General features: G+C 37.9%; 1 protein-coding gene across 3 annotated transcripts in view; it reads right to left on the bottom strand.

The window, feature by feature from the left end:
- Positions 1-1,319: 1,319 nt before the first annotated feature.
- Positions 1,320-23,525, bottom strand: part of LOC126419845 (sarcalumenin-like) — a 78,800-nt gene continuing 56,594 nt past the window's right edge. For 2 of the 3 annotated variants that reach the window (XM_050087097.1, XM_050087099.1), the window contains 4 exons: positions 13,319-13,505; positions 8,025-8,158; positions 2,694-2,891; positions 1,320-2,533 (listed from right to left, as the gene is read on the bottom strand). In XM_050087097.1, the coding sequence (XP_049943054.1) occupies positions 2,480-2,533; positions 2,694-2,891; positions 8,025-8,158; positions 13,319-13,505 (573 nt within the window). In that variant the 3' untranslated portion in view covers positions 1,320-2,479. The remainder of the gene's footprint in view (positions 2,534-2,693; positions 2,892-8,024; positions 8,159-13,318; positions 13,506-23,525) is intronic. The other variant, XM_050087098.1, reaches the window with a different exon arrangement.

The raw sequence follows: 23,525 nt of genomic DNA, 5'->3' as shown, positions 1-23,525 counted from the left end.
ATGACAAAGCCTTTGTCGAACTGGTGTCTGATTTGTTATGATCTCTCTTGCCAGCAGCTCATGTCTATTGGTTAGCATCACTACCTGTAGATTATGAGCTCCCAGTTCAATTCCTGGCTGGGCTGGAGATTTCCTACAGCCCAGGACTGAGTGTTTGTCATGTCTTAATCATTTCATCTCATCTTCAACATGCAAGTCGCCAAAGTGGTGTCAAATAGAAACTTGCACCAGGCAGCCAAACAGGGTCTCCCAGCCAATAATACCATATGATCAATGATAAATTACTTTTCTCTGTTTTTTTCCCCCTTTTTCCATCTGTTGAGGCTCCCTTTCCTATCAGCTCACACGTGTCTCACAGTAAGTTGATTTCTCAGTTCTTTCTTACTGACTGTTTAGTTGACAGATGTGACAGCCAGCAGCTAGTGTGCTGCTACAGTTGACAACTGCAGGCAGGTCTCATTTATCCTGCTTCTAATTTACATCTAGCTTATCTATACATCTAAATGATTACTCTGCTATTCACAATTAATTGCCTGGCAGAGGGTTCAATGAACCACCTTCAAGCTGTCTTTCTACCGTTCCATTCTCGGGTGGCAAGCGGGGAAAAAACAAGCAATCACTTAAATCTACTCCAGGATTTAAGGTTTTTTACAACTTTTCACTTTGGGAAGTTTTTCTTTCAGTCACTTTTACATTGTGAATATTTTAATCTTATATTTGTGATTTAAGAGTAAAGAGCCTGATACTATTATGCAGTTAACCACAGTTTTCAGTTTCAACAGTCAGTGAGCTCATACGTTTGTAGGGAATGTGTCTTTGTACCTATTGAATCGACAAGTTACTTTGGAACATATTCAAGTATGTATAGTTGCTTACAGAAATAATTGGATTTGGAATTTAGTTATCTAGTATTTTACTACCACCTTTCCCTTTCTTTGCAAACAGATAATCTGATGATGACTTGGTAATGCTGTGAAAAGGGTAATTGTAGGTTTCGAATGACAGGCTGAAATACAGTAGTATTAGTAGTAGCAATGATAATAATAATGTGTGTTTTAGGCAACCATTAGCAACCTCAATTAGTCTCTCTCCCCTCAACCTGGTTGCAGTCCTTTATCACATCTTCTTCATTTGTTTGTACTTTCCTTGTGTGTTTCACACTTCACTTCATACTCCTGCAATTGAATTTGTTTTAATTCTTATTTTTGCTGGGGATATTTCATACTGAATAATAGTTTCTGAAGTTTTCAATAGTATGTCAGATGATACAAAAATACAGAACGTTTCAGGAATTTGAAATGAAAATTTAAATACCATACTACTTTAAAGAAATCATGCTATATATTATCAGGATCTAACACAATGAAATATATATGGCATTTTTCAGAACCAATTACACAAATTTAAATTGTTGCAAAACACAATTTCATGTAAACCACATCATAAAACATTAACATAGCAACTGCAAAACTAAGTTTGAAAATAGCAGCACACTTTTACATCAAGATCCTTAGGAGGTTTTGACTTAATTTATTTTCCTCTTGCTGTATACATACAAAAATAGGAAAATATACAAGGATAGTTTCATTTTAAAATGTTGTTTGTAACAAGTGATTTTCAACATAGGGATTCATTTAACTCACACACCTGTAGTACAAAATTACATTCTGAGTAAACATTTTGGACATTATAACAATGCACTAGTGTAGCACCTCATTAATACATTTTCACTTGAAACTAAATACTCACACACAGTTTTGAGTTAACAATGTAATAAACGTTCTATAGAAAAAAGGGAAAATGTAATTACGAATAAATGATGTATAACAACTGGCTAATTGTAACAATAAAATGCAATTCAATTTAAAATGACAAACTTCGTACTAATGCAGAACAGATATTTTACTTAAAATACACAATACACTGTTTTATCTTAAAACTAATGGTTTAATAACAAAGAACTAAATGGAATGCCTCTTGTAAGCAGCCATTTCTGTGTTGTTCAAACAAAATGACAGAATTATGACTTGAATTTAAAACTAGCATACTTTATTTTCAGTTGCTATTTTGAAATAAATTTTCCCATGGAAGTCAGTTGTTTCAGATAATCACAATTTTTGTGATTATGACATCAGTCAAACATAGCACAGAATCAGATAGGAACATTGATCCATTTTGCTACTTCAGCCAATTTCTTTGCATACAAGAAATCACTGTAAGACACAGTCATGTGCTTCAATAAGCTTTCATTTTATTTTTATAGTAATACATGCTTACTGCATGGAAGGCAAAATGTGAACCTAAATGCATATACTTAAGTGGGTACAAAAATCTTTTCCCCAGAAACAATCTTCTGCATACCTCAGTAACATAACATAATGATAGCTCATGCTGTAGCACTGTTCTTAGCGCTGTTAATTTCACACATTCTAAACCGATACGAACCGACATTTGCACGTGATTTAAAAAATTATCTTCTCTACATATCTTGGTCTCCAACACTTTGCATCAAATATTCACGATAAAGTTCTTGCTGAAAAACGAAAAAAGTTTAAAATTAAACAAAATATGATTTAAATATTAAAAAATCTGTAGTTTCAACATCAGCAAATGTACCTTTCTTGCTTTCTGACAGTATAATGCAGTAAATAATTGGAACAAATGACAAAAATATAACTAGCTTATTATCTTACCTTCCGAACTGCAACTACCTTATCCACATGGTTCCTGACATCCGTGAAGTAATTTTTCTGCTTACGTGACAAAGTTGGACGAAGACCAATAGACCATTTAGTCAGGAAGAAGAGAGCAACTGACATCAGGACAAAAACTATAAGTAGCTTCCACTGATGATGCTCTGGGACAAATGACCACAGCATACGTACTGGTGACTGCAAAAAAGGAAGCAATTTATAAAAATCAGAGACATACTGTTTTATATATCATCCGATGAATTACCTGTGAGATAAAGTCTACAAAAGTTGCAGAACTGACGTGGAATATCATGAAACAACACTTTGTCATCCATCTACAGAAGCACCAGTATTTGTAATTTTTCTTTTTTTGGGGTGGGGTGGGAGGGGGGAGCGAATGGGCAATAAAGGAAACATGTAAATGAAAAGCTATGCATATTTGTTGCAGTGTTTAGGGTGCATGGTGTTGACCCCAAAATGTTTTCCACTTTTGTGCAGAGAGAACAGAAGCAGCAACCGTGTGTTGTAAATGTGCAGAGTGTGTCACATTTGCATCATATATTCCATGACAGTTGTTTTATATCGTCACCCTTTGCTGAAAAAGACAGCAGATTTCAGTTTGAGACTACATAGCATACGTTATTTAACAATGATACTGATGGCACCATTTGCTGACTATCACTGATTCTACTACTGCTCTTCAATGTTTGTACTACTTCCATTACCAAATTAGCTAAACATAAATTTAAAGAACTAGATGTAGTCGACTAATCTACTTTGGTCACACTACTAACTGTAAGTTAGCGTATTGCCTGTTGCCACCTGATTTTATTATGAAGCCTCCAAAAATCAACACTACAGCAACATGAGAGATATACATACACTTATACAAGGAGAGAGAGTGTTAAGGATGGCGGGGCGGGTGAGGGAGTGTGTAACACTGTTTCCAAAACTGTAGATGAGGGGCAGTACCTGCTCTACTCTCACTACAATGATAAAAAAAATTCAAATTATTAGTAAACAGTCACGTAGAGAAATGAATAGGTGGTGTGCGCTGAATCCCTCCATGTGACAGAATTTAATGAATATACCTGTCATTGGGATGTCAAACTAAAAATGGCCAATGTAAATTGCAGGAGCAGCTAGTCCATTTACTAAATTGTCCCCTGTTTCTATTTTTAATTCCATTAAGTTTGACACTCCAGAATGAATGTTTGACTTTGCAGAGGCGTGTGCACTGATATGAAACTTTCTGGAGATTAAATCTGTGTAGCAGGGTTTTTGCCTTTCATAGCTAAATGCTCTATCAACTGAGCTACCCAAGCACAACTCACAACCCAACCTAATAGTAGGTAGGAGATAAGGTACTGGTGGAAGTAAAGGTCTCCTACCTGTGAGGATGGGTTGCGAGTCGTGCTTAGGTCGTTTGGTTGGTACAGCTCTTGCCTGAAAGGGCAAGTCCAGCACACAGTCTTAATCTGCCAGGAAGTTTCAAGTTTGGTGCTGATTACACACTTATTCGAATTAATGGTAATTTTGCAAAGAAGTACAAATTGGCGGCTTGCAAGTCTTGACGCAAGAGAAAGGGCACCAATTTCAGCCCTTTGGTGTATCAATATCAAGTGTGCCAACAGTCTAGTAGCAGGGGCACAGCACCCAGAATAAGTCCTCCTTTCTGCACTATGTGGCCATGTCTTATCACCTGCAAGAGATGCTTGCCTCTGGCTCATGTAGAATGATTGATAGGGTCAGTTCCTTTGCACTCCCCCCCCCCCCCCCCCCCCCCTCCCTCCTTAATTTTGGTACCGAGCCAGGGAGTGGGAGAGTCCTTTCAGTGTATAAACTTTAATGTGAATGTTAAAAACTATAAAACCACCAACCAAGATGCAGATGTTAGATATTTGTTGGAGGCTGTGGCAACATATGAGCATGTTTTCCACATGAGCTAAGCCTTCCTCATCATTGTTATCTTTGTTGTGTATTTCACTTTATAAATTCTTTTTAAGTTCTTGCTACTTCAAACAATTCCTCCATTGTTCAAAACAGTTTTTAAATTCACTCATCAGTATGTTATTTATGTCTTCCAGTGATTTTTGTTTTACCTCCTCCACAGTGGCAAAACACTTTCCTTCCCTGTCCCTTATGAGTCTAGGGGACAAAAATAAATCACAGGAGGCTAGATTCGGTGAGTAAGGGGGTGGACAATCTGTGCCATGCTGTTTTTGGTCAAGAACTGCTTTCAGAGAGGGCGTTGTGGGATGGCACATTGTCATGATGGAAGAACCCGTTGCCTGTTCGCCAAAGATCTGCCCTTTTCTTCCGGATACTCTATCTCAATCTTTTCAAAACCTCTAAGTAGAACTCCTGGTTGACAGTTTTACCGGGACGGGGGAGGGGGGGGGGGGACAAATGAACTCTGCATGCACAACACCTCTGCAATTGAAGAAACAATTGAGCATTGTCTTGATGTTCGACTTCCCTTGATGAGCTATTTTGGGATGAGGAGAGCCACTTGTCTTCCACTGGCTTCATTGCTGCTTTGTTTCGGGGGTCATATCAATATCACTACAATTCATCACCAATAATCATCTTGGAAAAACATTGAGGGTCTTCTTTGAGCTGATTTTGAAGCTCAAAACATGCCTGAAGTCGATGCTCCCTCTGCTCGTGTACAAGAAGACAAGGGACAAATTTGGCTGCAACCCTTCTCATGTGTAAATCCTCACATAAAACCATCTGAATTGAATTCCATTATATTCCAGACATCTCACAGAGTTGATCAATAGTTCGGCGACAGTCTTCATGAATAAGTGCATCAATTTTGTCGACATTTTCGTCACTTCTTGAAGCTGATGGCATCCTCAATGAGGTTGGTCTTCAATTGGCATACCTCCATTTTTAAAATGTGAAAACCACTTGTAGACTCTGGTTTTACTTATTGTAGCAGCCCCATAAGCATTCTTAAGCATTACAATAGTTTCCGCAGCCTATTTCCCCAACTCTGCTGCTCCCACCAATCTGCCATCACATTTTCGCCAAAATTGAAAAAGTTGTTTTACTAAAAAAACTTATCATGGGTGAACAGATGCACTCACAGGAACACAAATTCACACACAGACTCAGGTGGCGTAATCGTAACAGACGCCTGGTCGATTAATGGGTTCCCCCACTCTCCCACCCCACCACAGCCCAATTCCCATTCATTTTGGATACCCCCTTGTATATGGTGGGTGGGTGGGTGGGTGGGGGGGCGGCATCACAGGTGCCCCATGTTTTGTTTCGTTTAAATGTTAGGCACTCCTTTTTGATGGCTAGGTGTTACAATCAATCTAGATTATACAGTTCTCGTTTCTTTTCATATTAATATAATATATAATAATGATAATAATAAAGGAAGAAAAAGAAAATTATTTTCAGTATATCCATTGTGGATGATAAACTGCAACTGTGATTTAAATTGGCGTTTATTTGGTAATAAATAAGAAACCAGTCGCTTTTTTACGATTTATTCAACCATGAACATGTTTTCAATCCACTGCAGGTTCATCTTCAGATGGAGGTGTTACAAGAACATTTCATTAAACGCTAGTTGCAGTCCTGGTGCTGCTCACAGAAATTTAGTAATCAGTGACAAAACTTTTCCGAATCCAAAAGTTTTTTATGTTTTAGGTACTTACAGTGCACTGCCTTGTGTACTCACATCAGATTGCTTCTTATAACATGCATTATTAAGCTATGTACACAAACAAACACAGTATATAGCTACACTTGGTGCTACACTGGCTCACAGGATGTAAACATTCGATGCGTTTACAAAGAATATGGATATGACAGATATTGCACTTTACCATGCAACAGTCTTTGGCAAGAGATGCATTGTATTATAATTCAAATGTTACTAGTACAGTTTTTACATTTCATTAAATGTTGCTAGCTGCATACAAAAGGCAAACAGCGAGAGGTGAATATTTCATCCATAATTAAAAACTTTTTGTAATTTACAGAATACCATAGTTGTTACACACCAAGAACGACAAGATTTCGGCAGGAAGATGAATTACTGAATGAACAGACTGAGTCAACACAAAACCTTTTCTTCCAGAATTTCCAGGAGATCCTGGCACCAAAACAACAAAAACAGCAATAATTTACAAAAAGTTTTTAATTACGTATTAAATATTCATCTCTATCTGTTTACCTTTTGTATGCAACTAGCAACATTTACTGAAATGTAAAATCTGTACTAGTAACATTTGTATCATAATACAATGCATCTCTTGCCAAAGACTATTATGTATTAAGTGCAATATCTGTCATATCCATATTCTTTGTAAAAACATCGAATGTTTACATCCTGTGCGCCAGAGTAAAACCAATACTGTGTTTATTTGTGTACATATCTTAATAATGCACACTATAAGAAGCAATCTGATGTGAATGCCACAAGGCAGTGCACTGTAAGAACCTAAAACATAAAAAACTTTCGGATTCATAAACGGTTCGTAACTGATTACTAAATTTCTGTTATTTCTGCCAGCAGCACCAGCACTGCATCTAGCTACACTTAGTCCACAGCATAATGTTCTTTTAACACCTCCATCTGAAGATGAGCCTGCAGTGGCTCAAAAAGATGTTCATGGTTGAATAAACTGTAAAAAAGCTACTGCTTGCATATTTATTATCAGATAAATGCCAAAAGATAATACCAATGGCCTTTTGACCGATCCATGAAACTACTGCTATCTTTCTGAATTGACATTCTGTTTATTGATACCTTTCTCTTCAACTGAACTCTCCAGGCATTACAGAAATAGAAGTTCTAAGAGCAGAATCTCCATTTTGGGCTTTCATATTGGTCACCATAAGATCTTCAGGTTAGAAGAAACAATTCAAGGCTCACGAGCATAAAAGGATCTCATCTCTATATATCTTTTTGTGATTCATTCTTCAATCACTTTTCATCCACAACAATAAGCATCACACTAAACTATAAATTCAGAATTCCCAAACCCCTCTAGATTTAAACCCACATTTTTCAGAATATTTGCTATTTACATTGTTTAGACAGTACATACAATCATTGTGAAAGTGTGTGCAAGGTGTACAATATTAAATCCAGACGTGTTAATGCAGAAGATGCCTGTGAGCTGTATCAGCTGCAAATGTATTGACATGTCGAGGGCCTGAGCGAAGCAATTGGCTAAAATAAGTTAATACATTACAAACATTTAATGGGATAAATGATGCAAAAATAGCTACCAATAAAATTGTACTAAGAATAAAAAGGGATAATCATATATAATTCTGTGTAACACACAAATGAATACTAACCATGTAGTGAAGTAAACTATCAGCTTTCTCACTGCCAATGAGAGATTTTATTCTCTTTTCTCCAAGTAGTGATATCACCATGTTAACAAAAAGAAGAAATGGAACAAATGCTGCTGTAGAGCCCAATAAGAAAGCTGAAATCAAAGGAAAAGGCAACCTGTAAGCAAGTCAAGAGATGGAATAATATACCAGTATCACTATTTTGTAACTTTGGAACAAACAATGTTAAATAAGGCCTCTATGCTGATCATATTGGACACACAATTTCCAGAATTTACCTTAAATTATGCAAATTATATCTCAAGCAAATATAACACTAATTACATACAATAGACTTCCTCTCTCTCAACAATAAAATAACAACAAAAATAATTTTTAAAAATATTAGTAACTGGATAGATAAAGAAGCAGTGGTGGCTGAAGAACATACATATAAAAGATATTACAGTTTGCTAACTTTAGCGGCTCCTTCTGGCAGAAGGGTTGAGGGGGAAGGAAGAGGGGTGAAGGGAAAGGACTGGTGAGGTTTAGGAAAAGGGGTAGAGATCTGAAAAGTAGCCCAGAACCACAGGTCAGTGGAGACTTACCAGACGTGATGAGAAGAGTCTTTCCTTACCGGACAGGATGAGAAGGAAAGATTTCTCATCCTGTGTGGTAAGTCTCTCCTGACCCAGGGTTCTCGGTGACTTTTCTGAACTCACCCCTTTTCCTAAACCTGTTTCATCCCTCTTCCTTCCCCTTCAACCCTTCTGCCAGGAGAAGGAGCCACTGGCTCCAAAAGTTATTCAAACTTTAATATCTTCCATATGCGAGTTCTCTCGTCATCACTTGGTGAGTAGGCCTTTTTTTCTATACAATTACATACATTCTGAATAAAATATTGAATCTAAAAAGACCTAACCTAAATTATATTACTCTACCTTGTCTTTCACATGATCACAAGTTTAAGATGACTTGTCCTCTTCTGCAACTGTGGGTGACATTTTACTCTGATGTATAGTGGTGATATTTATTTTGGCTTTTCTTTGTAATGGATTGTGGAAGAGCAGCTGTGTGAAGATTTGCAAATATAAATAAACAAGCCTGTGGCTGTAAGGACAGTTTTTAATTTCTTTACAGCATAATCGATTTTGGGACTACCAGTCCCATCTCCAGATGCGCCTTATAGTACACATCTAATTGACGTTAGTTTTTGTTTTTTCCGGCACCACAGCTGGCTATCATCAATGATTAGCAAACATGCAGGACCTCTGTTCCCAGCACCACATAAAATAACATGTCAGTGACTAACAGCAGACTTGTGTGGATGTGATCCTGGGAAAAATATCTAATACTGATTAGATATATGCTATAAGGTGCATCTGAAGATAGTAATGGTAGTTGCCCTGGTGAGAATGTGGTGAAGCTGTTCCAGCCTAGTGTGATAACAGGGTAATAAGAGGGATGCTTCTTTCCAGCTGCTTTGTGTGGTTGATTGGAGAATCAGGGCCTTGTGTGAATACAGTACAAGAGGTCTGTTTGTGGATTAGCTTTGGAGGGCAGTGCCCAACTGTGAAAACCTTAGCAAGAACTTCAGCACACTGGGAAAAGGATTGCTCATCAAGCAGAGGGACTGCTCATCAAGCAGATCTGCCTTACACAGGTGGCTAGACTATTTGGCAGCAACTTTTTAGTGTGGAAGGGATGGCAGTCATTCCAGTAGAGGTACAGTTGATGGGTGGCAAGCTTTATATAAATGTAGGGTTTTATGGAGCTGTTCAAGAACTAGATATTAACATCAAAGAAGGTGACATGCACAGCTGAAGAGTACCAGGTGAAACAATGCAGTGAGGCAGTAGAGAAAGAATTAAGAGTTCTCGGCCTGTATCCAGACTGTGAAGACATCATCAATAAACTTGAGCAGACAAGTCACATAGAATCTTCGGTAGTTATGAGGTGAATTCTCAAAACTCTGGCCCTCTTACTGTTTACACATTATAAAATACTAAAAATATGAGATCTTACTTCTCAAGTGGGTGCACGTATGTATAAAGTGTGCAATCCACAACAACATTGTTTTGTACCAATTCCTTTGTTATTGCTTTGGCTAACTCCGTGATAAGTTGTGTTGTCGTACGTCCAAATGAGCAGCAGTAATATAAAATAAACATTGGGCTAGGTGAAAAAAAAAAAAAATTATGATCTGTGCAAGAAAATGATCCAGATTCCAAGCTAGCAGCGCGATCTCACATCAAGACAGTTATCTACGGGATTATTAGTAATCAAATAAGTGGCTGGCAAGGATCTGACGTATCTGTGTTGTTTAATGCTTTGAGTTGTTCATTACTGTGGGATAATACTTGTACGCGGCAACAGTGATATAATAAAAGTTTATTTTGTTATTGTTTAATTAAACAGTGTTTTAGCTCACTTAATGTAAGTTTATTTTATCATTGTTGAAGTAAACAAAGTATTTACCTTAGTAATATAAAGACAGCATGTATAAAAAGTGTGCAGCACGCCTTTGTGTGTTATGGGGGTTAACTTTGATTTACTTATTTATATTTCACAAAGCGATGTTTTGTTTCAGTTCAGCTTGCAAGTGGCAGTCTAAAATAATATTTTTCTTTTGAACACAGATCCTCACATTTTGCCATTTTAAAAAATTATTACGATTTTTTTCTCAGAACCTGTCACTGAATTTCACTTAAGATTTTATACTGTCTAAAACAAAACAAAAGAAAACTCCACTGGATTAAATGTTGGAAATGCTGAAAAGCTGACAAATTGTCCCACAACTATCTTAGCTAATGTGCATTAGCATTCACTTATAAGTCCACATTTATAAACACAGAACAACAATATTGCTATAAAATAAAAATAAGTAAATGTAAAGAGAAAGCTACGAATTATATTAAAGACAGAGAGAAACTACACATACCAATACATTAGAACCATACCAAGAACACAGAAACATGAGACTTACAGTAAATCTCAATTTCTTAGGAAAAAAAGTAACTGATGAGCAAAAAAAGTAGGAAAGGTAACTTCATGAAGTGCTTAGCTAGTATGTAATGGGCGAATTGCGGGAAGACTACTGACTGAAAAAGAGTAGTGAACATGAGCAAATGCTATCTGCAACAGAGAAGCAAGGAGACTGTAAAATACTTAAATCGTCTGTAAAATGAATCAGAGTCCAGTTTGGTGGAACATTTATGAGTAGGATATCCTATTACATACAGAATCTCTGCAAAAACTATCACATTCACCATGAAACATGAGTTTCTTTCAAAAACCATTACAATACTATGATGAAATTATATGTAAGTGACTAATGCGTAGGATTACAGTGTTGCCACTAATATGTCTTTTGGGATTCCTGCTTGTGTGTTAGAAACAGCATTAGCAAAGTATTATAGTTATATAAAAATATTACACCAACTTTTATCTCAGATACATGTACTGTTTCATGCTATACAATAAGAGCATGCTATATACTTAGGTTCAAGCATCAGATACCAAGACTACTGTTCTTTAGAAAATGACATCATGAACTACATTCTCAACTGATAAACCGTTAAACGGGCTCAACATAGTGAGTGCAATGTGAAAAACTGTTTTAAGCATACAACTGCCACTGAGACCAGAATAAAAGGCTGTACTCACCATATATGTGGGTTTACATTTGGACTGAGAAAGTGTTAAAAACTAATGCTAAATCTCCGGTCGCCAAAAGTAAAATGGCGACATTCTTCGACCACTAACTCTTTCTTGTGGATTCATGCATATGTAACTAAGGCATGCTACCTGCATTTGAAAAAACATCATGAAAATGAATGGCTAATGAAGTATCTACAGGTAGAGTACCATATTAGATAGAGCAACGCTACCAGAGCTGGGGTGCTACTGAAGTATGAAGATGGCTGCATGATACACTCTGCAAGGCGCAGAGAGAGAGAGAGAGAGAGAGAGAGAGAGAGAGAGAGAGAGAGAGAGAGAGATAGCAGTGTTCCCTCACCTGGCAATGTTGGAGTATGCTCCACATGGAGACATGTAGTCTGACAGTCCTAACTCTCCTTTCAAAATATTGTGTACATTCTGAAAACTATAGTTACTATCTGTTAATGTAATACTTGTTAGGTTTGCTTTGTGCCACCCAGAATGACTCCACAATGGCTGAACAGCCTCAGAATACCTACACTAGAACAAAAATCAATGCTAAAGATCTATACACACCCTGAAGTGTTGGCTGCAAACAGGTACAGATGCAGACAGATATGTACATAGTACATCAGGCCCTAGTTGCTGTGCATAGCCTCACCACTGACTTATGTGCATCTAACTCTAAATGGGTCTACATAACTCCTGTAAACTTTACTTTAGCAGCTCATGTGCAAAAATTCACATTCTCTTCTTACTGGAGTGTAAGTAAGTGATGATAATTATGTATTAATTTGGAAACAACATCATCTTTTACGTTTTCAATAATATTTATATAATCTTCAGCAAATATGGAATAACAACACAAAGGCAAAATGAAAGAAGTAACTGTTTGTTTGTGTCTTAATCAAGGATATGAAGTGACATTTTTCCTCTGTCCCCAACACCTTACCACCCTTCATCTTTTCTCCTACCCTTGTTATTTCCTATCTGTGTTTTCCCTATGACTTCTAAAGCTACATATTGTATTGTGTTTTCTCACTTTTGTGTCCACTAGTCTTACTCTGGTTGTTCAATAAACCAATTTCCCCCCACCTGAAATATGCTTAAAACATAAGATGTCTGTTTCGCAATTCAAAACAGTGGCTAAGCTAACTTGTGCATGATCTGAAGAAAAATACTTGGAAAAATGCTATCTATACCATGGTGATCCTCTTTAGGTTATCTCTCATAAATTTTCTCATAACGCAAAAGAAACAGTAACAAGTACACCAAATATAACACAATTATGGCAATGATGTAAAGAAAAATAAAAACGAGATGAGAATATTACCAAATTGATTGTACAAGCACAAGAAATAGATACTAAAAAAGAAACTTAAAAGTTGTGATAAACTGACTAATGTGAGAAAGCAGAAGGATCCCATTTCTACCTGCATTGAAAGCTACAATATACTACAATAAATCCTGTACTCCCATGCTCTTTCATATTTATATACACATAAAGCATACCCTACACACATACTTTTGTAAACATATCTGCTCAAAGAGAAAGCAATATGTGCAGTAAAAAAACTGAACAGCGTGCATTATACAGAAAGTGTAAACAAAGGCTATTACCGACACACATGCCTACAATTAAATAACTGTTTTACCACGGCCAGAAGTTCTGTAGTTGAAATTACGATCTTCTTCATCTTTCTGGAGTCGTTCAGACACAAGCTTTGAAATAGCTTCACAGTCTTTCTCTAAGGTATTCAGTGTATTTTGTATAGTTTGATTAATAGTGCGTTCTATGTCTTTGCACACATTCTCAATTTGGTTGGCACATCTTGTCTGCTGCTGTAAAATGGTTGGCAGGGTGAATTTTACATTTACCCCCCAAGAGTTGACTATGTCTAAAACAACACCAAAAATTCTATTGGAAGGGAAACAAGAAACATTTTTCACATGTTATTCAGCAGGTAATTCTCAGGCTCTTAAGTGTGAGAGTATAGTTTATGACGCAAGCAGAGAGAAATTTCAGTAACATAACAATGCAAATTTTGAGCTGGATGCCTGTTATTTCCTCCCTTTTGCTTCCCTTTAATATTTTGGAAACTGACTCTGTGCCTGATAATTTCTGTTTAGCATGTTCGTGGTATTGAGCCTTAATTTCACTTTAAAAAAAATTAAAAATAAAAAAAAAACTTGGCTATTTCTGTTCTGTATTTATGTTACAAGTATCATCAACATCAACACCTGCTCTGAAATTGTCATCAATAACTGCTCTGAAATTTCAAAGAAAATTATAACAAAGTAAGTGTGTCTTCATTCTCTACTCCCCCCCTCCCCCCTCCCGATTATGGTATAGTTGTTTAAGCCTTCCTTCCAAAGCCATTTTCATTAGTTAGAATGTTAGAACTATATAGTAAAAGTCTGTTGCTGTGTGTCTAAAACTTCAGCAGCAACAAACTTTTGTTGATATGCTCCACAGCACTCGAAAAAAGAAAAAGAGAGGAAAAACAGTAAACATGCAAACAGACAGGATGCACTCACATTAAAAAAAAAAGTATTTATAATCAATATGATGTCATCTGATAATCAAGAGGAAGATACCTTTTACAACTATGACAAATGTATTTCACCGACTTCAAAGGTTCACTTTACTAGTGCTGCATGACTCACATAGTACTCAGAATTTGCACAAGTGGAAATACAACAGTTCTTTGACCTACACTCCTAATTTTTAATTTCTTAAATTGGCTGACATGGAATTACAGGGGTCTATGTTGTATTTTTTTGCAAGGTCCAGTTACACTACTACTTTTGATCTATACACTCTCCGACCACCTATGTGATATTTGCTTCTACATCTGCCCCAAATTTGAAAATATGTTTAGAATTGCTTTATGATTCAATTTTCAAATGATCCTGCTGTGTATTAACATATTAGCGCCGTGCGTTGTCATATGGCAACGTTTGTAACACTCTTTTTTAAAATCGTTGATTCCACGACATCAACGAAGCGAGAGTGTTGGCAGCACTGGATTCCGTTCCGCAAGACTGTAAAGATCACTACACTGCAACAGTTTTAACAATACATTTAAATTCTGCAGTGTTAACAGTGTTGGAAGTCGTCATTTGCTGAATGACGAAGAAAAATGGAGTATAAGTTTGAGTAAGTATGTTTTACACAGTAACTTACGATATATAATTTGGATATTTAGTATGGTTGTGCTTTAAATATTCAAATATATATTCTTTGGAGGTTGCTGCTTGCTGTGAAATAAATTACGTGCATTTGGGTCGTTTGAATGTCAGTGTTGCCATATGGCAATGCTAGGTGCTTGTACTCAGTAAAAGGACGAATTTTCTCTTTTTTGTTTTAGAAGAGGTTTCTCGCCTGCTGAGGCGCTGGAGATTCTTTATAATGACGACATTGAAGGTGATGTGTTTGTTGAGCCCCCAGATCCGAATGTAGAAACAGATGAGGATTTGGGAAATGAACATGTTGGTGGGTAAGTATGCCTATCTTTGGTTTGTAAATGTTTGTATACTGATGCCGACTTTATTATGATTTGCTGTTTCATTTCTTATTTTTACAAATTATTAGACAACCTGTCCTCTCGTCAACTACAGGCTAATGCTGAAATAAGGATGCCAAATAACGAAAGGATCGGTGTTGATTATGAGCACTGTAATCCGCCGGCACCACCAATGCGTACTGCACAAGATCCAATTGTACCTGAAACAGCTACACAACATCCAAATATACCAGAGCCATCTGTATCTGAGGTAAGATCTACCTTATTATAGGACAATATCGTGAACTGGGCTTCTGAAAAAGATACATTTGGGAGGTGGTGGGAGAAAGGAGCTGATTTTGACAGTCAAATTACCTCTACATTTCCAAAACCTGACTACTCAAGGTATGAAAACATGTTGATCATTGACATATTTGAATGTTTCATTGACCAGGAATTTATTGAGCATTTAGTGAAAGAAACAAAGCATTATGCACTATTTCTCAATTGTCAGGGCCCAAAAATTACAGCAGGTGAAATACGGTGTTTCATCTCCATTTTGTATGTTAGTGGCTACAATAAGTTACCTTCTAAAAGAAATTATTGGGGCTCAAAAGATGACATGAAAAACTCGGCTGTGTCTCAGTCTCTGAGAAGAGACAGATTTCCACAAATATGTAGATTTCTGCACTGTGCAGATAACACTAAGATCGATGAAAATGACAAGGTATGGAAAATTCGTCCAGTTATGGAGATGTTGAAACACTGCATTGCGAATTTTGTACCTGAAGAACACCTCTCATATGACGAATGTATGCTGAAGTACTACTGTCGCCATGGATGCAAACAATTCATTCATGGTAAGCCACTTAAGACTCGGCTATAAAATTTGGAGCCTAAATACTAAAGACGGATATTTGGTGAATTATGAACTGTATCAGAGAAAAGGTCCTAAGGGAAAGGCAGTCTATAAGCAGTTGTTTGGCAACAGTTGTTTTGCAAGGCAGCAAGTCCGTTACTTGTTTTATTGGATGAAATTCCTGAATTGAAGAGAAAACTTTGTTACAACTTCTACATGGAAAATTTATTTACAGGGGCATCTCTATTTTCATTTCTCAAGTACTGTGGATACTCTGCCATCGGTACCACCAAAAAAAAAAAAAAAAACAAAAACAACACAACAACAACACCACAGAATTCCTAAGGAATGTCCACTGGAAAACAAAAAATTATTTTCCAAGGAAGATTGGGGATATATTGAAACAGCAATAGAGAAGAATGATGGATTACTGTATGTGCGGTGGCTGGACAACTCAGTTGTCACAATGATCTCTTCTTCATGTGGTGCACAAGAAGTTGGCCAAGTCAAGATATTCTCACAACTAAGAAAGCGAAATATAATGATTCCCAGACCAAAACTGGTAGCCAAATATAATACATATATGGGAGGTACTGATCAGATGGATCAGAATCTAGCATGCTATCACATTGCAATAAGAAGCAAGAAATGGTACTGGTGTCTCTTTACATGAATGTTATATGTCACCATACAAAACAGTTGGATTTTGTATAATAAAGCAAGAAACCAAACTATTTCTCAGCTTAATTTCAAGAGAGAAGTAGCAACAGTGTACTTGCAAAGACACCAAGCTTTACCAAAAGGAGCCGGGAGACCATCTGCATCAAGGGCATGTTCCGACAGCCGCATATCAGATTCAATTAGATTTGATAAGACTGACCACCTCGTCCAGCACACAGAAGGAAAGAAGAAGAAAAGGTGTGCACGCAAGGACTGTAAATCTATTGTGAGAACAATGTGTTCAAAGTGTAATGTGGGATTGTGTATTGACTGTTTTATTCCATTTCATGTAAAATAATGCTGAGTTCAAGGTTTGATTTTTGATTATTAATAGTACTGTGTTATAATGTATCAATTTTACGACGAAGACTGAACAATAAATTTGCGCAAAACTTGTATATGTAATAAGAAATTTCAATAACCTACTTATTTTAATTGAAGTTGTAATCTATATAAATTTAGGTAGTGAAAGCGCCTAGCGTTGCCATATGGCAACATCAAATATCTCGCTAATGGCGGTAATGACTTTCGTCTAAACAATTTTTTTAAAAAAAATCACAAAAAAATTAATTCCAGCACTAATGGGTTAACTACAGTCAGTTGTCTGGTAATCTCTTAGCTCCTTCCTTATCCGACCTGAGGAATACATTTCACTTATGGAAGTGTCACCTGCTACATTGATTATGAGCCCATCAACAACAGAATACACAAAGCTAAACAGGAGCCTCATTTTTTCTCCTTCTTTTACGAAGAGCCATTCTATATCCCACCAGCGTTTGGCAGTGACATGTGAAAAAGCTACATGTATTAGTTTCAGTGCTTCTGGCAGCTTAACAGTGTTGTTACTTCTCAGGCCAAATCCCACAACTTTGCTCCAGATCAGCTCTGCTGGGTTCTTATTGTAATGGTACAGTAGCAAATGTAAAAATGCAGCATTTGTATGTTGTGCTCGATGCTTTGAAAATTACTGTTTTTCATGTTTCTACGATACTTATCTACCTCTGTGGTATGAAACAATGGACACAGTCCAGATAAAGAGGATTTGGTTTTTCATTTTTGCCTTAAAAATTAAACTGTTATGTTTCCTTAATTTAAGCAACTTTTATGAACAGTCTTTCATAAAACATCGATAATTAAGAATTTGTATTTTAAATGAAAACAGGAATTTCACATCCAATATGCAATCAGAAACAAGATGATGCATATTATTCATAAAAAATGATGAGTTCTATAATTATGAGATATAGGTATTTCAATTTGAACGAGAGGGGGGCGGGGAGGGGGGGAGGGGAGGGGAGGGGGGGGGGGATGATACTGGGGTGTTTTGAACCAATGAACTATTACCTGCAATAAATTTACATTCCACTACGCTACCAACTGAGCTACATGTACGACGTGGACTAATGTATCATACAGTGGCTGAGAAAATATCAAAGCTGATTATCTCTGTAAATTTATGAAAAACATTAAGAACAGCCTATTTCTCAGCACTTTTTAACTATATTCCACACACACGTTTCACTACAGAGCAGAAAGCAGCCTCAGCCATTTTCGTACTGCACATTAACAGCGCGACAATCAGAGCACAACACTGCAGAGCCTGTGACTGTACACGATTTTTGAAATAAATACTACTTAGCTAAAGTGTGATTAAGTTGATGGCTGTTAGTACAGTTGTACACCTTAGATTTTCATTTAATGTAACTTAGTACTAATATATCTAATATGTAAGAAGGACCTACTTCCAAAAGCGTAACACCATCCGTGTACGTGTGCTACTGCTTCTCACCAATCATCCTGTTTGTGTTTGTTTACATCAGGTTTATTTTCACGATGAACAGTTTATATATGGAAACATCACACTCACATGACGTTCCACCAAGTAACATTTACAAACCTGAACTCTTTAGTTTTGCATGAGGCATGATTGAAGTTCAATCTCAGCAAAAGTGAATTTTTTCAGCTTATTGGAGTACCTAGGCCATGTCTTTCCTCACGAAAATATAATAGCAATGCAGAAACACACCTAAGCAATTGCATCCACCTTTCAGCCTGAGAACCGCAAGCAGCACCAAGCATTTCTGGAAAAAAATTATATATTATGGAAAACTCATTCTGGTGGCATCTTCGATAGCTCATCCTTTACAACATTTGTGTAAAAAAGGGAGTGGTCTTCTTGTGGTTTGTTGCATGTGAAACAATGTTCAGAAGCTCAAACAGTGTCTACTATCAGCACCTTGTTTAAAAATGTTCCAACCTTGGACACATATAGTGGCTGCAGCTTTTGCCTTGGACCACGGAGTGGGGGCCATCCTTGCTCACTGAGAGACTGATGGTTCAGAGAACGCCTCTGCTAATGCTTGAAAAACCACCTCTCCACAAATGAAATACTGTTGTTGTTGTGGCCTTCAGTCCTGAGACTGGTTTGATGCAGTTCTCCATGCTACTCTATCCTGTGCAAGCTTCTTCATCTCCCAGTACTTACTGCAACATACATCCTTCTGAATCTGCTTAGTATATTCATCTCTTGGTCTCTATGATTTTTACCCTCCGTGCTGCCCTCCAATGGAAAAATTTGTGATCCCTTGATGCTTCAGAACATGTCCTACCAACTGGTCCCTTCTTCTTGTCAAGTTGTGCCACAAACTCCTCTTCTCCCCAGTTCTATTCAATACCTCCTCATTAGTTATGTGATCTACCCATCTAATCTTCAGCATTCTTCTGTAACACCACATTTCGAAAGCTTCTATTCTCTTCTTGTCCAAACTATTTATCGTCCATGTTTCACTTCCATACATGGCTACTCTCCATACAAATACTTTCAGAAACGACTTCCTAACACTTAAATCTATACTCGATGTTAACAAATTTCTCTTCTTCAGAAACACTTTCCTTGCCATTGCCAGTCTACATTTTATATCCTCTCTACCTTGACCATCATCAGTTATTTCGCTCCCCAAATAGCAAAACTCCTTTACCACTTTAAGTGTCTAATTTCCTAATCTAATTCCCTCAGCATCACCCGACTTAATTCGACTACATTCCATTATCATCATTTTGCTTTTGTTGGTGTTCATCTTATATCTTCCATTCAAGACACTGTCCATTCCGTTCAACTGCTCTTCCAAGTCCTTTGCTGTCTCTGACAGAATTACAATGTCATCAGCGAACCTCAATGTTTTTATTTCTTCTCCACGGACTTGAATACCTACTCCGAATTTTTCTTTCGTTTCCTTTACTGCTTGCTCAATATACAGATTGAAGAACATCGGGGAGAGGCTACAACCCATCTCACTCCCTTCCCAACCACTGCTTCCCTTTCATGTCCCTCGACTCTTATAACAGCCATCTGGTTTCTGTACAAATTGTAAATGGCCTTTTGCTCCCTGTATTTTACCCCTTCCACCTTCAGAATTTGAAAGAGAGTATTCCAGTCAACATTGTCAAAAGCATTTTCTAAGTCTACAAATGCTAGAAATGTAGGTTTGCCTTTCCTTAATCTATTTTCTAAGATAAGTCGTAGAGTCAGTATTGCCTCACGTGTTCCAACATTTCTACAGAATCCAAACTGATCTTCCCCGAGGTCGGCTTCTACCAGTTTTTTCATTCGTCTGTGAAGAATTCGCGTTAGTTTTCTGCAGCTGTGACTTATTAAACTGATAGTTCGGTAATTTTCACATCTGTCAACACCTGCTTTCTTTGGGGTTGGAATTATTATATTCTTCTTGAAGTCTGAGGGTATTTCGCCTGTCTCATATATCTTGCTCACCAGATGGTAGAGTTTTGTCAGGACTGGCTCTCCCAAGGCCGTCAGTAGTTCCAATGGAATGTTGTCTACTCCCAGGGCCTTGTTTCGACTCAGGTCTTTCAGTGCTCTGTCAAACTCTTCACGCAGTATCGTATCTCCCATTTCATCTTCTTCTACATCCTCTTCCATTTCCATAATATTGTCCTCAAGTACATCGCCCTTGTATAGACCCTTTATATACTCCTTCCAACTTTCTGCTTTCCGTTCTTTGCTTAGAACTGGGTTTCCATCTGAGCTCTTGATATTCATACAAGTGGTTCTCTTTTCTCCAAAGGTCTCTCTAATTTTCCTGTAGGCAGTATCTATCTTACCCCTGGTGAGATAAGCCTCTACATCCTTACATTTGTCCTCTAGCTATCCCTGCTTAGCCATTTTGCACTTCCTATCGATCTCATTTTTGAGGCATTTGTATTCCTTCTTGCCTGCTTTATTTACTGCATTTTTATATTTTCTCCTTTCATCAATTAAATTCAATATTTCTTCTGATACCAACGGATTTCTACTAGCCCCCGTCGTCTTACCTACTTGATCCTCTGCTGCCTTCACTACTTCATCCCTCAGAGCTACCCATCCTTCTTCTATTGTATTTCTTTCCCCCATTCCTGTCAACTGTTCCCTTATGCTCTCCCTGAAACTCTGTACAACCTCTGGTTTAGACAGTTTATCCAGGTCCTATCTCCTTAAATTCCCACCTTTTTGCAGTTTTTCATCAGTTTTACTTTACAGTTCATAACCAATAGATTGTGGTCAGAGTCCACATCTGCCCCTGTAAATGTCTTACAATTTAAAACCTGGTTACTAAATCTCTGTCTTACCATTATATAATCTATCTGATACCTTCTAGTATCTCCAGGATTCTTCCATGTATACAACCCTCTTTTATGATTCTTGAACCAAGTGTTAGCTATGATTAAGTTAAGCTCTGTGCAAAATTCTACAAGGCGGCTTCCTCTTTCATTTCTTCCCCCCAATCCATATTCACCTACTATGTTTCCTTCTCTCCCTTTTCCTACTCTCGAATTCCAGTCACCCATGACTATCAAATTTTCGTCTCCCTTTACTACCTGAATAATTTCTTTTATCTCATCATACATTTCATCAATTTCTTCATCTGCAGAGCTAGTTGGCATACAAACTTTTACTACTGTAGTAGGCATGGACTTCGTGTCTATCTTGGCCACAATAATGTGTTCACTATGCTGTTTGCAGTAGCTTACCTGCACTCTACTTTTTATTCATTATTAAACCTACTCCTGCATTACCCCTATTTGATTTTGTATTTATAACCCTGTATTCACCTGAACAAAAGTCTTGTTCCTCCTGCCACCGAACTTCACTAATTCCCACTATATCTATCTTCAACCTAACCATTTCCCTTTTTAAATTTTCTAACCTACCTGCCAGATTAAGGGATCTGACATTCCACGCTCCGATCCGTAGAACGCCGTTTTTCTTTCTCCTGATAACAACGTCCTCCTGAGTAGTCCCCGCCCGGAGATCCGAATGGGGGACTATTTTACCTACGGAATATTTTACCCAAGAGGACGCCATCATCATTTAACCATACAGTAAAGCTGCATGCCCTCGGGAACAATTATGGCTGTAGTTTCCCCTTGCTTTCAACCGTTCGCAGTACCAGCACAGCAAGGCCGTTTTGGTTAGTGTTACAAGGCCAGATCAGTCAATAATCCAGACTGTTGCCCCTGCAACTACTGAAAAGGCTGCTGCCCCTCTTCCAAATTGAAAAAGAAACACTGGCCATTGTATTCACATTGAATAAATTTCATATGTCTTTATGGTACCAAATTCCACTTGGTAGCAGACCATACGCTGTTGAGATCATCATTCAGTTCAACAGTTCTAGTCCCAGATCATTCTGCTCATTCGCTCCAGTGCGGAGCATTGTTCCTATCAAGATAAACCTATGTAATCCACTTCAGAAGCACATCCCAGCATGCAAACGCTGACACCCTTTCCTGCCTACCCCTGGACCATAATACAAGTTAATAAAGAGGAAATTCTTTGCTTCTATCTGGACGTAAAGGCTCAACAGGCCATTGGCAAATTTTCCATTATGGGAGACCGCACTGCTGTCACCACAGAGGTGGGCACTGCTCTCAAACAAGTTTGCACCTTCATCTTGAGGGTGTGGCCGGAGCTAATGGCCAGGCAACAATTTCCTCCTCTTCAGCATTACTGTGGGTAATGACACCATGCCTCTGTGGGTGTGGTTTCTCTTAACCACAGACCACACAGCACTGTATGCTGTGAATCCACCAACCTTTCAGCAGCAGATTCTACATTTACTGCATCAGGGGCATTGGGGGCACTTTCAGGATCAAGCTGCTCGCTCAGCGCCACACTTATTGGCTGGACATCAAGTGAGAAATAGAGAGCCTTGTCTGTTGATGCAACACATGTGTGGAACAACAGATGATCCCATGTCAGGTTTCTTTTAGCCTATGCCAGTATTCACGAAATCTTGAGAATGAATGCATTTCAATTTTGCGGGCCCGTTCCTCAACACCACGTGGCTCATCGTCACAAATTTTTTCCAAGTTCCTGTACATTATTAACTGCCATACAACCACAGTAGAATACAGTGACGGTGCTGTCAAAGATTTCCGCCATCGATGGCCTGCTGCAGACATGAGGTCTTTGAGAATTTTTGCACTAAGAATGGAGTGAAGTTTATGTGTTTGCATCCTTTCCATCCCCAATCAAATGGAGAGGTTGAGAGATTCACTCAGATATTAAAATAGCAGATTAAGACGTTTGTCCAAGATCCTTCCACCCAAGATGCTGTGACATATTGGGCAACATCATTTGCTCACAAGAGCCAATCAGAGCTGTTCACTCCCGCATTTACTGCTGCCAGCACTCGGGCCCCCGCCCTCCCCCACAGTTTCTCCCGCCTCTCCAAAATTCCAATCTGGTACACGAGACTAGAAGTTCAGCCAACAAGATCA

Source organism: Schistocerca serialis, chromosome 9 (genome assembly GCF_023864345.2).
Source record: "Schistocerca serialis cubense isolate TAMUIC-IGC-003099 chromosome 9, iqSchSeri2.2, whole genome shotgun sequence".
In the NCBI taxonomy this organism is placed as follows: domain Eukaryota; kingdom Metazoa; phylum Arthropoda; class Insecta; order Orthoptera; family Acrididae; genus Schistocerca; species Schistocerca serialis.
The sequence above is the reverse complement of the archived record's forward strand: the minus strand, read 5'-3'. Positions and strand labels throughout refer to the sequence as shown.